A 13466-nucleotide genomic window follows, 5' to 3' on the forward strand; every position below is an offset into this window, starting at 1 on the left:
GGATGCTAGGGCAGGGGAGGAAGGGAGGGGCTGGGGTGAGTTCCTGGCACACTCACACACTGTGACACCATGCAGACCAGACTTTAATATGAACTTACACACCCACAAACACACACATACACACAACACACACACACATGCATGTGTGTGCGCCTGATGGAGTGACAGGGTGGCCAAGGGGTCTACAAGCTCAGTCTCTCAACACTAGCCCTGCCAGGTAGGCCCCATAACCCTTGAAATCCTTTGGGTCCTCCCACATCTCTTAGGTCCTCTCATTAGAAACACGTGATCCCACAGCAGCAGGACCTCTGGAGGTGTGATCAGAGGAAGAACTTCCCTGAGGCCCAAGCTAGAGTCCTGGGGTGGGTACAGGTAGGTATGGTTGAGATGGAGGTCCCCAGACTGTTTCTTTGTGAGTGAGGGCCAGACCGACCTCTGGGCCTCTCCCTTCGAGAGCCCTAATCTCTGGGGCTGGAAAAAGTTTAAAAATATCCTCATGTTTACATTCTTTCCAAGCCCGCCTCCCAATCCTCAGTGCTGGGTCCCTTTGATCTGGCCCAGTGCCTCTGAAAGGGGCCTGGGAGGGGGGAGCATGAGCTCCCCACTGGGGCAGACCCTGTGACTCCCTGAAGCTCCAGATCAGTCTGAACCCTGTGAGACCCCTCAACAACCCCCCAGAGAGAGCTTTAGAGCTGGCAAGGAGCCAAGGCCAGAGGGGGTGTCTTGCCCAGGGTCACCCAACAGGGCCATGTGGGGGCTAGAGTTGGGGCTCCCCTTCATACTCCCTCCCGAACACCTGGGCCTCATGGGGCCCCTGGGGAATGTGGGAGTAGGTGGCTATAGGCGTCTGCAGTGGGTACCCCCCCAGTCTGTGCACCCGGGAAAGCCACGTGTACTCAACTCCCACTGTGTGCCCAGAGCTGTGCTAAACACATTTTGTGGGGATCATCTCATGTAGTCCTCTCAACAACTCCACTTTAGTGAGGCCCATTTTATTAACAAGTAAACCAAGGCTCAGAGAGGTGAAGTGATTCATCTGGGAACACACCGCAAAGATGAGGCAGAGCATGGATCCACACTGAGTGACCAGTTATTCCTCACCTTGCCTTAGCAGCTAGGCCCAGCCTGCAGAATGAGGCCTGCCTCCTCGGTGTAATCTCTACTAGCACTCACTGAGCCATGGCCAGGTCCACAAACCAGTGCTGTCTCTGCGTTTCTCTCCCTCTGGGACCCAGGAGGAGCCATGCCCCCTCTCTGACCCTCACTTTCCTCTATAGAATAGGCTGCGGATCATGGAGAGGCTTATGTCCACAGACTCAGGGAAAGTGAGCCTGTGTCCCTGGGGATTATGTACCTTAGGGTCAGCGCCAGAACTGACACCATCAGAGGGTGGCCTGGGGCCTGGGGCCTGGAGGCCAAAGAAAAAAAGCCCTCAAACTGGGGCAGGTGCCTTAATTTGCCCTGTCATCATCCACTCTTTCCTTTGTTGGTACCCCACCAATCTGCTTACCAACCCATCCACCTATCCACCCATTTACCCATTTACAATCCACCAACCTGCCCTCCCATCCACTCATTCACTCATCCACCCACCTACCCATCTACCTATCCATCCATCCAGAATAAAGACCCAGAGAGTGGGGTGATGCCAGGGTCCCAGCTCAGGTGCTACATCCCACCGGATGGCTGGACTTGGGAAGGTCCCTTCACCTCTTCGTGATTCACTTTCCCAATTTTACAAGAAGGAGCTGGCCTGACGATCTAAGGCCCTTCTCAGGGATCTCATGGGAGCCGAGGCCGCTGAAGGCTGTGGACACTTGGGGAGAAGTAATTCTAACCTTGGCCAGACAGTCCCACCTTGTCTGCTTCCAAGACTCTCAGCTGCAGCCCTTAACCTCTCTGAACTTCAAGAAACTCACTGGCAAACGGGGCCAGTAATCCTGCCCTCACAGGTTGGTGGGAAGATTAGATGAGATGCCACCTTTGAAGAGCTTTGCACCCTGGAGATTTCTAAGTGGATGCAGGCTGAGTAGAGGATCTTGGGAGAGGGACAGGAAGCTCTGCTTGGACTGCAGTAGTCCACAGAACCTCACGTTTGTGTGTGTGTGTGTGTGTGTGTGTGTGCGTGTGTGCGTGTGCGTGTGTGTGTGTGTGTGTGTGTGTGCTGGGCCCAGGATGGCGGGACTGGCCTCAGAGTTCAGCCCGGGGCTGGGGATCCTCTGTGAGTCTCTCAGACTCTTCAGGCCAGCCAGGATGCCCACCCCATCTCTCTTGGTTGAGCTTGGCCCCCATCCCACAGAATCTGCCAGGAGCGGAGAGATTATCTCCTAAAAATAGGGCCTGGGCCCCACAGAGGTTGTTTTTCTCCCTTCCCCGTGATTTACCATCATCAGCTCAAGGTGCCTGGGACAGCAAGTCCCACCCTGGCTCCCTAGAGACGGTTGGGATGGGTGCATGGAGGATCAGCATGCGTCTGGGGTCAGTCAAGGGTCAGGGATTGGAGGTCGGCCTGGAGGTGTGGTCAGGGCTCAGCAGGGCACCAGGGCCATGGCTTAATCTTGGGTCAGGGGAAGGGGTTCACTCGGGGCAGGGGCAGCTCCAGGGTGAGCCATGGGGGTTCCTGTCTGTCTGAGTGATTCCCCTTCTCTGACTTTCTGTAGACCCCACCCCCCACGCGCTCACCATCCTGTATATGAAACCCGGAGGTGTGCTAGGGCCTATGCTAGGGCAAAGGGACCCATCCCCAACCTCACCTGTCCTGTTCCAGCCCTATTAGACCCTCACGATTCCTGTGCAGACCCCTCTTAAGACTAAGGGACCTCTGCTCAGCCATGTGCAGGTGACTCCAGATAGAGCAGTGGTGCGCATGTAAGCACAGGACATAGACTCACAGGTGCCCTCCCCTAGCAAAAATGTCCTGGAAATCAGAATGCACTCGAAAGGACACCCTCCTCAACCGTCACCTAGTCAGAGTGGACCCATCCAGGGTCTGCAGCCGTGGTCTCCAAATGCCCATAGAAATGACCCATCCTGCTCCAACCTCAAGTTCTCAGCAAGAACCGACGCGATGCCCCCATGTCCCTCCTCGTAGGGGACCCAGGCTTGTCCCTCAAGCCCCTAGGCCCTTTCTGCACACAGGAGATGGGAAAGGAATGAAGGAGGACATGGGTAATGCACACACGCACAGGACTCTGAGGTGCAGGCACAGCCCACGCCCTGCTCTCTGCGGCTTTATTGGTGGGCAAACGTGGCCCCATTTGGAGCAGTCCCATGGCAGCCCATAAAGTCAGTGTTCAGGCTCTACGGACTTGTCTGGTGATGCTGACTCCACCCGAGGGCAGGTGAGGGGGCTCCTACTCTGTCCTAGCTCCCGGCGATCGGCAGTGCTGGGCCCTCTCCCAGGGGACTCAGATGGAGGTAGAGGCCAAGCTCCCAGCTGGGGCTGCCTGGACCATTCAAACCGCCGCCTTCAGGGGCATGCTGTCCACTGGCTGATTTAGGTCCTTCTTCCTCGCCAGGGTCAAGTGAGTGAAGATGAGGATGAGGAAGATGCCTGAGGGGCCCAAGAGGGATGGATCAGCTCTCAGAAGGAGCCATGGGACTTGTCCACCACACTGCTATTGGTATTGATTTAATAAGGAAACAAGGTTTCCTAGACAGCATCCGCAACGCCGGGTGAGTATGACTGTGGTCCTGGGGCCAGAAGAAGCCTGACTGTTGGGCCTGCAGCTGTCCAGAACACCCCAGCCTCCAAAGCCCCCTTCTCTGGGGAACGGTTCAATGCTAGTCATCTGGGAAACAGTGAGCTATTCCCATGGACTCTGACAAAAAGGCACATGGTAGCATTGTGCTAGAACTAACAACAACAACAAAAAACAGCCAGGGAAAAATCTAGAGGGCCAAAGAAATCAAGGGGATAAAGAGGGAGGCTTGGACTAAAGGGATTAGGCTGGAAAGACCTGGGCTCTGCCACATTCTGGCTGTGTGACCTTAGACAAGTCACTTAACCTCTCTGAGCCTCAGGGATCTCATCTGGAAAATGGGGAGATGCCACAGTCTACCTCACAAGGTTGTGGGGGGGATTCAATGTGACAGTCCTATATTACACAGTCAACGTATAATAATGTAACAGTAGATACTGTCATCAGTGATGATGATGACGAGTAGAATAGTACCAAGCAGGAGCATGATGACTAGGAGAGTTGTGGGGTTCCTTCTCCAGCCCTGGGGAACACCGTGGGATAGGGCACTGTGCACCTGGAGACTATCACTCCAACCATCCTTCACCCTCCCCCACTCAAGAGCCCAACATCCATTACCTATCGCCATCAAGGTGCCCACGAGGATGCCCACTGCCGACAGCTTCGTGGGCATGCCCTTCATGCGGCCCACCTTGCGCATGCACTGCCCCTCCACGTTGCAGCGACACACAATCACTGGGGGGACAGGGGGCAGGGGAGGAAGGTGCAGGCGGTGGGGGAGGGCTCTCGAGCCGCTGGGAGGCTCCAGCGCAGCCGGCTAATACACACGTTGGGGCACACGTGTATTTATGTGTGTGCGGCACTCCTCTCTGTGCGTGCCTCTGAGCGCAGGCATCTGTGTGCCTGGCCACGCATGCGCAGGCACGCACGCACATCTGTAGCCCCCGTGACCCGCAGGCGCGTGTCCCCAGCCCCTCCCCCTGCATGGCAGCGGCTCCCCGGGGAACTGCAGGCACACAGCGCCCTGGCCTTACCTCGGATCTGGAGCTGCCACGTCCGGGCATTGTGGCTGACGACTACGGGCACTGCGTGCTCACGTGGCTCCACCCAGTGCAGGGCCAGGGTGAGGTAGGCATGGGAACCTGTGGGACCGTGAGCAGTGACCAGAGCCCCTAGCCTGGACAGACCCGAGGCCCAGCCCCATCTCACTTCCGAGAGCCCCACCGCCTCCCGCCTTGGCCACAGTGTCCCGCATTTCCCCACCACACACCGTTGAGAGCCTGGAGGTGCCAATCCCGCTGTACCGTAGGGTTGGGGCCCAGGGCAAAGCTGTAGGGGCCATGCCCCCCGGCCAGGCCAGGGTCCTCGCCGGGTCCACTGATAACCACGCCATGGTGCTGGCGGGGTGTGCAGAGGTGTCGGGCGGGTACGGGGTGCAGGGTGGGGTCCCAGGCAGCCGGGGCCTTCAGAAAGTGGATCACGAGGGTTGCAGAGGTGCTCAGTGCCGGCTCATCTGCAGAGGAAGTGCTGAGCTAGCCCCAGGTCGAGATCTCACCCTGCTGAGTCTCTGCCACACCTGCTCTACTCCACCCCTCCTCCCCATCCCCAGCAGCATCCTCACACCTGTCTCTTGCTCACAGTGCACTTGCCCCCTTCACTATCCAAGCGGCTGCCAGACCTTTCTGTGCCTTTCCGGATGCCAGGCTTGCCCTCACTGCCCCGCCCCCTCCCCACCCACTGGTATCAGGGCCCGACAATGTGGAGATGCCCTGATTTGGGGGTGCTCACTTCTGCTGGGTCTGTCGTGCACCACAGGACAGTCCAGCCCAGAGCTGAGACCCGCCTCCCCGACATACCCACCCCGGGGCCAGCTTTTCATCCGGTCAATGTGGCATTCAGAGTCCTCCATACCTGGCTTCAGTGTCCCACTCAGGCTCCCGTCCTGCCTCGCCTGCCATAGACACAGCCCCAGGTACTCCTTCCACCTGCCTGGCCCCGCAGCCTCTGCTCCTAGCCTATGTCTGAAGCCAACACCTGAGAGGCCCTCCAGGGCCAAGGGGCAGGGCTGGAGGATTTTAAGTGTCCAGTGAGGAGCGTGGTCTGAGAGGGGAAGCAGACGCCAGGCGTCCCAGAGACCGACATTGGCCCCGGCCCTCATCCCCCTTTCCTGCCTGGGGCAGGGTGGATGCCAGGAAGGACCCTGGGAAGGAAGCTCAGCCCTGCCCATCTCTCTGTCTGCCCGAGGCTTACTCTCCCTCCCAGAGGCCCCACCACCGCCCGGCCATACCTTCATACTGGGCCTCCACGAGCACTGTGTACATGTCCCCAGGCTGGGCGCCTTGCAGGGGCCGGGCTGTGTGCACCTCCCCAGAGGCCTCCTTGATGCACAGCCAGCCCTCTGAGTCATTGACCAGGGAGAACCTGAGGCCCAAAGAAGACGGGGGGAGGGGGCAGGGAGGCACTGGGACCATATATGGGGTCTTACTCAGAGACCCCCCCAGGGCCGTGTGACCTGCTCAAGTTCCACATCCTCTCTGTGACTCGGGGTGGCCAGTTTCTCTCCCCAGCTTTAGGGACTTGTTGAGGGACAGGGCTGGAATCACGGATACTGTGGGGGGGGGGATATCAGAGCCCGGGGGGCCTGACTCAACTCCACTAGTCTCAGGTCACCCCATAAAGGGACAGGATGGGGCCAGGGAAGAGCCCTTGTGCTGCAGTCTGGGTGAGGGATGGGGGAGGGCCCATTAGGACCGCATGGGAGGCAGCATCTGAACTTGCATGGAGTCCTAACTCTCCTCTCCATGCCCTATCCAACTCGTCTAGCTCTGACCCACCCACAAGTCACAACCTTGGCATTAGCCATGGTTTGAGGAACATTCCAGAACATAGATAATGTGAGTCCCCTCTGAGGCCCTGGGGGTCATCCCTGGGGAGCAGAGGAGGTCCAGTGCAGCTAAGGGCTGGGCGTCTGGCTCACCTGAGGGGACTGCTTCCGGGGTCTGAGGGTTGGACAGTCAGCAGGAGGGAGCCAGCTGGGGTGCTGACTGGAATGCTGGCCTCGTAGCTCTCCTGGTCCAACTTGGGGGGTGGCACCAGCTTTTCCACCAGCACAGTCACTGTGGCTGTGGCTCCAGGGCCTGGGCCTGGCCCCACCAATTCTGTCACGCTCCGAACCACTACCACCAACTTGTGGCTTGAAGCTGCCTCATAGCTGAGGTTCTAGAACCAATGGGGTCTGGGTCACTGTTTGGACCAGGGGATGGCACCCTGGTGCATGCACGTGGGTATATGTGTGCCCCTTCCCCAGCCCCTTACCTTGAGGAGTCGGAGTTGGACATGACTGGAGTCTGGTTCCCAATCGAGGCCGAAGGTCCCCTCCACATCCCCCGCCTCAATGGCAAAGTCCATGAGGCGGAAGGCAGGCTCAAGGTCAGCATCGGTGGCCATGAGTGTGGCCACCAGAGTCCCTGGCTCTGCGTTCTCAGGGAGGCTTACAGGCTCAATCTGGAGAGATGGGGACAGGCCATGAGCCCCTCATCAGTGCTTCCCAAGATCTCCTCCCCTGTTCCTGCTTACCTGGGAGACGGTGAACTCGGGGGCATGGTCATTGACGTCTGTGATTGTGACAGCAACCTCACATGTGCTGCTGAGGCCTGAGGCAGGACAGGGCGTGTTGGAGAGACCAGGAAAGGACCAGAGAGGGAGAGAGCCCGGGTCACCGCCGGGCACTTACCGCCCTCAGCTCCTCCTTGGTCAGCAGCCATCACCTGAAGCAGGATGTTCTGGCCAGCTCGGAGGGGGGCATCCCCCAGCGTCACACTGCCTGAGGTGAAGTCCAGCTCGAAGGCTCTTCCGTCTGCTCCCTCCTCAGGCTCAGGGCTCAACAGCTGATACACAATGTGGGAATTGGGAGAACCAGGGGCATCCATGTCCTCTGCCAACAGCCTAGTCACCTTGGTGCCTGTGAAGACAGCACCCACCTGGGTGGGACCACAGGCCAGTCTGGAGGCCTCCCTGCACCCATTCCTCTTCTGTGCCGGACCGAACCTGAGCTCGTGTGGAGGAGGGGCCCATCTCAGAGAAGAGCAAAATGGGATGGGTCATAAGGACTTCAACCCTCCCGCATCCCCTAACAAGGCCCATAGCCCACCTGGGGGGCTGAGCTCAGGAATGCTGATTGGGGAGTCACGTAGGGGGCAGACAGGCGCGTTGTCGTTCTCGTCCATCACTACCACACGCAGCTCCAGAGGTTCTGTGTAGTCCTCACCGCGGGTATTCCGAGCCTGCACCTGGAGCACGTACTGAAGTGGGCAGTGGGGGGCTTCAGATGAAGGCCAAGGGCAGTTCCAGCCTGGCCCAGGTCTGCGTTCCCTTCTGGTGGCCAGTTCCAGCTCTTCTGGGTGCTCTTCCACTGCCTCAGTGCCTGTGGGGGATGCGACACCCCCAGAAGCCAACCAGACCGTGACCAGGCACCCCTCAGCCTGCCCTCCTGGCTTCCCCCTCACCTCACCTCAGCCTGGGCTTCTCGGTCCAGCTCCTGGGTCACGTAGAGTTTCCCCTCTGCATCCACATCAAAGGGTCCAGGGGGCTGGCTCTCCAGGTGATAATGTATATCTCCCCCACTCCAGCGTACCTGGCAGTGGGACACAGAATGAGGGCACCCTGGGATGAGGGCCAGGAGTAGCCCATGTCAGCTCTTCTGCCTCAACTCTTCCTGGGTGGGGAGCCTGGGTCCCTGCTGCTGTGGGACCTCAGGCAAGTTGCTCTCCTCCCTGCAGCCCAGGTAGGGTCCTTTGGTTTGGGACACTTGTTGTTGTAGCAAGTCCCTGGTGGCCCTGGTCCAAGTCTGGTCCCTGGCCAAAGTGCCTGAATGACCAGGTTGTGTTATTCTCTGCCCTCTTGGGCTGGGCCTGCCCCCAGGGCATTCCTCGAGGAGGTCTGAGACATTCCAAGCCCGGGTGACAATCCCCATGGCAGCAGGGAGGTGGCAGCTGTTCTTCCTAGGGAAGCCTGGGGCAGGGGCAGGTCAGGGCCCAGAGCCACGCTGGCCAGAGGAGAGCAGGTGAGGGGCTATGGCCTGGTCCCAGGGCCTTGGACACTGTACTCCATGATGGGAACTGATGGGGACAGTAGAGGGAGGAACATAGGTAGGGGAGGAGCAGGGGTCAAGTTGGGCCTCAGACCCACCCCCCCCCCCAAATCTTGAGACTCAGTCCCAGCTGTACCAGCCACGGGACTACTTCAACCACTGACAGCCACTCACTTACCTGGGCCATGTGGTGTGGGTATGGAACTTTGAGATTCTCTGCCAGGTGGACAGGATCTAGGGGTACCCAGGTGTTCTCTACTATGGAGACATCTACAGTGGCTGTGGCCTGGTGGCCTGAAGCCTGGTCACCCATGTCCTTGACCTGTACCAACAGCTGGTAGGATCCTTCTTCAGCCTGGTCTAGGCTGGTGCTTCCTAGAAGGGGCAGGGTGGTCAGCTGGCAGGAGTCCAGGGCATCCTTCTCAGCGAGGTAACAAACACAAAGCCAAGCATATGGCAGGTGTTTAGGATGCCCTCTGGGCCCAAGGGCAAGAAGTGCTTTTAGCACCAGAGTGAGACCCAAGCAGGACTTGAAAGTTTGCAAAGTCATTTCTATAGCTACCCACACAATGAATGGCTGATGGACTGGATGACTAGGATGAGGGGAGGGGTCCATGGGTGGATGGGGAGATGAGTAGATGACCAGCTGGATGAATGGATGGTTGACTAGGTAAATGGATGGGGAGTTGGGTGTGTGGATGGGTTAGTTTGGGTAGGTATTTGAATAGATGGGCTGCGTACGGGGTTGGGTGGTAGATGGGTGAATGGGTGACTGGCTGGTAGGTGTATGGTTAGCTTTGCTTTCCATCTCCATCCTGTGCCTCTGGTCTGAACTCCCAGGTCCAGCTCTCCCTAACAATCAGTCCAAAGGTGTCCCAGCAACATCCTAGGCTACAACCCCTCAGGTCTCTCCTATCCTTGACCCTTAGGCTTGGGTGTCCAGAGTGTAGGGCTGAGGCTATTCCGTTCATACCATTTTTTCTCTCCATGAATGGTTCAAGCCTTTTGCCTTGCTGCTCTCCACCTAGAATACTCTTTCTTCTTCATCTCTCAAGCTTCAACCCATCCTACGATTACAGCTCACATGCCGCCTTCCCCAGCTTTCCCTGACCCTCTCCCCTCATCACACCCAGCTTAGGCTCACCCTCAGGGCTGAGGGCCAGAGCCCCCAGCCGAGGCTCCAGCTGGAACATGTCTGGGGAAGGCTGGGCTGGGGCCTGGTTCAGGACGTAGAATCGGAGATCTGAGTTGGCTGTGCCTGGCTCATCCTCGTCCAAAGCCTCAAGGAATAGGAAGGGGATGCCTGGCGTGTGTGGAGAGGGCAAACCTTAAGGGGTGCAGGGGGTGGGGAGAATTTCCCATGCCTCCCCCATCTCTCCCTGGTACTTCCTTCCATATCCGTCATCATATCGGGACGCTGGGGGTGAGCCACAGATTAGAAAGGAGGACAGGGAGTACTGAGGGGACTCAGTACTCAGTTTGCAGGGGAGCAAACTGAGGCCAAGAGTGGATGGGACTGGAGGACTCTCAGTGGGGTGGGGGGAAAGAGATGGGACAGAAGTGGGAGGGGGCAGCTTGGACCCTGGCTGCCCTGTCCTTATGCTGATGGTCAGCCATCCCTTTACTCTCTGTTCTCTCCTCAGGGCCCACCTGACCTGTCGCTCGCTGGTGGCCCTGGGCACTCACCGGGCCTGGTGCCCTGGCTCAGCTGAACTCTGTAGGTGGACTGAGAGAAGTGGGGCACCTGGTCATTCTCATCCTTCACATGCACAAGCACAGGCTGCGGGCCCCACAAGACACGTCCATCCTCAGTCTCCAGGGTGACCTGGCAGGGAAGGCTCGTCAGCACCCTGGCCCACCTTCACCATTCTCCCCGACATCGGGCCCAGTCATACCTGTAGCCGGTACTCCGCTTGTTCTTCTCGGTCCAGGGCCCTGGTCACCAGCAAGAAGCCAGACTCTGGATCCACAGCAAAGGGGCCCTCAGCTGCCACGCTTGGGGTCCCCGACAGCACAATCTCGCCCTCAGTCTCCTCAGGGGGCAGTGGCAGCTGTGAGGGAGAGCAGAGGTAAAGGCAGTGGGAGCTACCCCTGGGGGATGCCCCTCCACCCAATGGCCCCATTTTATATGTGGGGAAACTGAGGCTAAGAGAGGGCTAGCACTTGCCTGAAGTCACACAGCCAGTAAATCACAGGACCAACATTCAAAGCCAGAGCTCTTTCCCCTGTACTTGACGCTCCCCAGTACTCCCCGCCCTCCTTTCTAAAGCCCAAAACCCCACCACCAATAGTTTATTAAAACTCTACTTTCTTCTGAAATTGAAATTTTGTTAGTCACTCACACTATATCACATACTGTCCAGGAAGCAGGATTGAAAGAAAGGCAGAGCAAGAAAGAGAGAGAAATGCTGGAGGTGGGGGAAGTGGGACCTGGGGGGAGGGCAGCCCACCCAGCTCTTAGGCTCACCTTGATCAGGTACAAGGGGAAATTTCCACCATAGTTTTCTGGGACTTCCACATACAGTTCTGCAGGCTGGACCTCGGGGAAAACCTGGGGGGAGGACTCTCACCTTGTCTCCAGGCTTTGCCTTTCTGTCATGGGTGCCCGACCAGGATGGGGAATTTCTGCCCCTTCCATGGGCCTGGCCATACCTTAGCCCATCCACCTTCTGGCCTTTGACCTCCTGATCCCACAGGAGGTCTATAGCCAGCTCTGCACACCCTCCCACAGCTAGTCCCTTCCATGGTCAGTGCGGCTGGTCCAGGTGGAATGGGAGAGAAGGGCGCCAACCCCCAAGGCCGGGATCCGAAGGGGACGAGTGGGGCCCAGCTCACCTGGGCTACAGAGAGGCAAAACAGCAACAGCCAGACAGGGACCATGGTCAGGACGGGCCTGAGGGACGTGGCAGGAAGGATCCAGCCAGATCAGCGGGCAAGGGTTCCCTCCCACTGCTCTCCTTCTAGAGAGTATCCCTCCCTTCATCCCCACTCAGCCCAAGCCATGGCTTCCCCAGGCCCCACAGGGTGCAACTGTGCCTTCTTCAGTGGGACCTCTGCTACCTGTCACTATGGGAAAGGCAGTCAAGCCTCCTCCTGTCCCCTGTCCTTCTATACTCTCAGAGCTGCCCCTCCCCATCTCACCCACTTGGACATTGCCCTCCACCCACTCCCATCCTTGTCCCCTGCCTCGGTCTATTCCATACCAGTAGCCAGAGGGACCTCACGACAGACTGGCCTCCTCTTCCTCCCCTTAGAGGAGCCTGTGACTCCCCACCTCCTGCAGGGTTGAAGGGCATCCAGCTCCTCAACCAGGCCCACCCCGGCCCCCAGGCCCAGCCATCCTGCCTCCGGTTCTTGCCGCCACAAGGATCTCCATGGGAGTTTCACCTCCACACCTCTGGCTCGTTGCTGACATAGCCTCCCCAGCTTGTACAGAGATCCCAAAGTGGTAATTGCCCAGCAGCCCCAAATATCACAAAAGTCTGAAGCTGGAAAGACCCTGATGACCCTGAGGGTCCCTTCCTGCAGCCGCCTCATGTTGTAGGCAAAGCCTGAAGGGCAAGGCCTGACCAAGGTCACACAGGACTTGACCATAGGACAATTCCTCCTGGAACAGAGGACCCATGGTTCAGGGTCTTGGGCCCTGTTTTTCCACCCACTGCCATCCTTCAGACACAGAGTCCCCTCGGGCAGGAACCCTGCCCTCCTCTTGGGATTTGCCAGCCCTCAGCATGGAGCTGGGCATGCAGAGCATGGACAACCACTCCAGCCACTCCTGGGAATTCTTCCCTGAACAAGGGCTGGACAGGCCAATGTTTTTCCTTCCCCTACCACCAACCCCAGCCTCAGCCCTGCTCACCCCTCCACTCCAGGGCCCTCACCCTCCGGTGCCTAAGGCAGGCTCCCTTGGTCCAGCTGCCTGGAGAGAGGGCTCTTTCTCCAGGGAGCGCTGGCCAGGCCGGGATGGGTGGGGTGGGGTAGGGCAGGGCGGACACTTGAGCAGGTAGGCGGTCCAGCCATGCTTGCTCAGGAGTGGAAAACACCACTGGGCCTACAGCAGCAGGCCTGGCCCTGCCCAGCCCCCCAAGTTACTCATTGACTTTGGAAAGCTGGGGGCTGCTCAGCATCCGTGACTGCCAGCCCAGGGAGGTGGGGAGATCATTGGCCTGGCACTTCTCCCGTTCCTATACAGCCCAGTGGGGACTTCTTGGGCCTCTGGGCTTGGACATTACTTCTTTTTCTGTGGTTCCAGACTCGATCCCACTTCTCCCCCATGCACCAGCATCTGCAGCTCTACCTTGGTCCACTCTGTTCCTTTTGTCTGGAATGCCCTTCCCTCCCTTCATCTGTCTGGTGAGCACCTACTCAGACTTCAGTACTCAGCTCAAATATTCCTTTCTCTAGGAAACCTTCCCTGGGCTCCCAGGCTTGTTCAGGATTCTTTTCTGGGAATACCCTCTATGCCATGCCATGTGCTATACCTCTATCAAGGCAGAAAAGACACCAGATTGTCATTGTCTATCTCTCCCATCAGACTGGGACCCCTCCAGGGCGGGTCTCAGGGACCCAGTCATGACCTTGCCCTCACTTGGCCTTGGCAGCTTCTCACTGGATCAAAAACAAGGAGCTAGAGGCTGCACATGAAGGATAAATGAGCATGACCTGAACTGGGTATG

General features: G+C 58.3%; 1 protein-coding gene across 1 annotated transcript; it reads right to left on the reverse strand.

Moving 5' to 3' along the window:
• Positions 1–3186: 3186 nt before the first annotated feature.
• CDH16 (cadherin 16) lies at positions 3187–12739 on the reverse strand. Its single transcript, XM_032424403.1, has 18 exons — positions 12672–12739; positions 11626–11683; positions 11258–11341; positions 10686–10841; positions 10477–10615; positions 9935–10093; positions 8969–9165; positions 8212–8334; positions 7852–8002; positions 7435–7662; positions 7278–7354; positions 7017–7205; positions 6679–6920; positions 5989–6122; positions 4972–5214; positions 4736–4843; positions 4320–4436; positions 3187–3553 (listed from the first exon to the last, which is right to left on the reverse strand). Exons 2-18 carry the CDS (start codon positions 11668–11670, stop codon positions 3456–3458), a joined length of 2490 nt encoding a protein of 829 aa, XP_032280294.1. The 5' UTR covers positions 11671–11683; positions 12672–12739; the 3' UTR covers positions 3187–3455.
• Positions 12740–13466: the final 727 nt, after the last annotated feature.

Source organism: Phoca vitulina, unplaced genomic scaffold (assembly GCF_004348235.1).
Source record: "Phoca vitulina isolate PV1807 unplaced genomic scaffold, GSC_HSeal_1.0 scaffold30, whole genome shotgun sequence".
Classification (NCBI taxonomy): domain Eukaryota; kingdom Metazoa; phylum Chordata; class Mammalia; order Carnivora; family Phocidae; genus Phoca; species Phoca vitulina.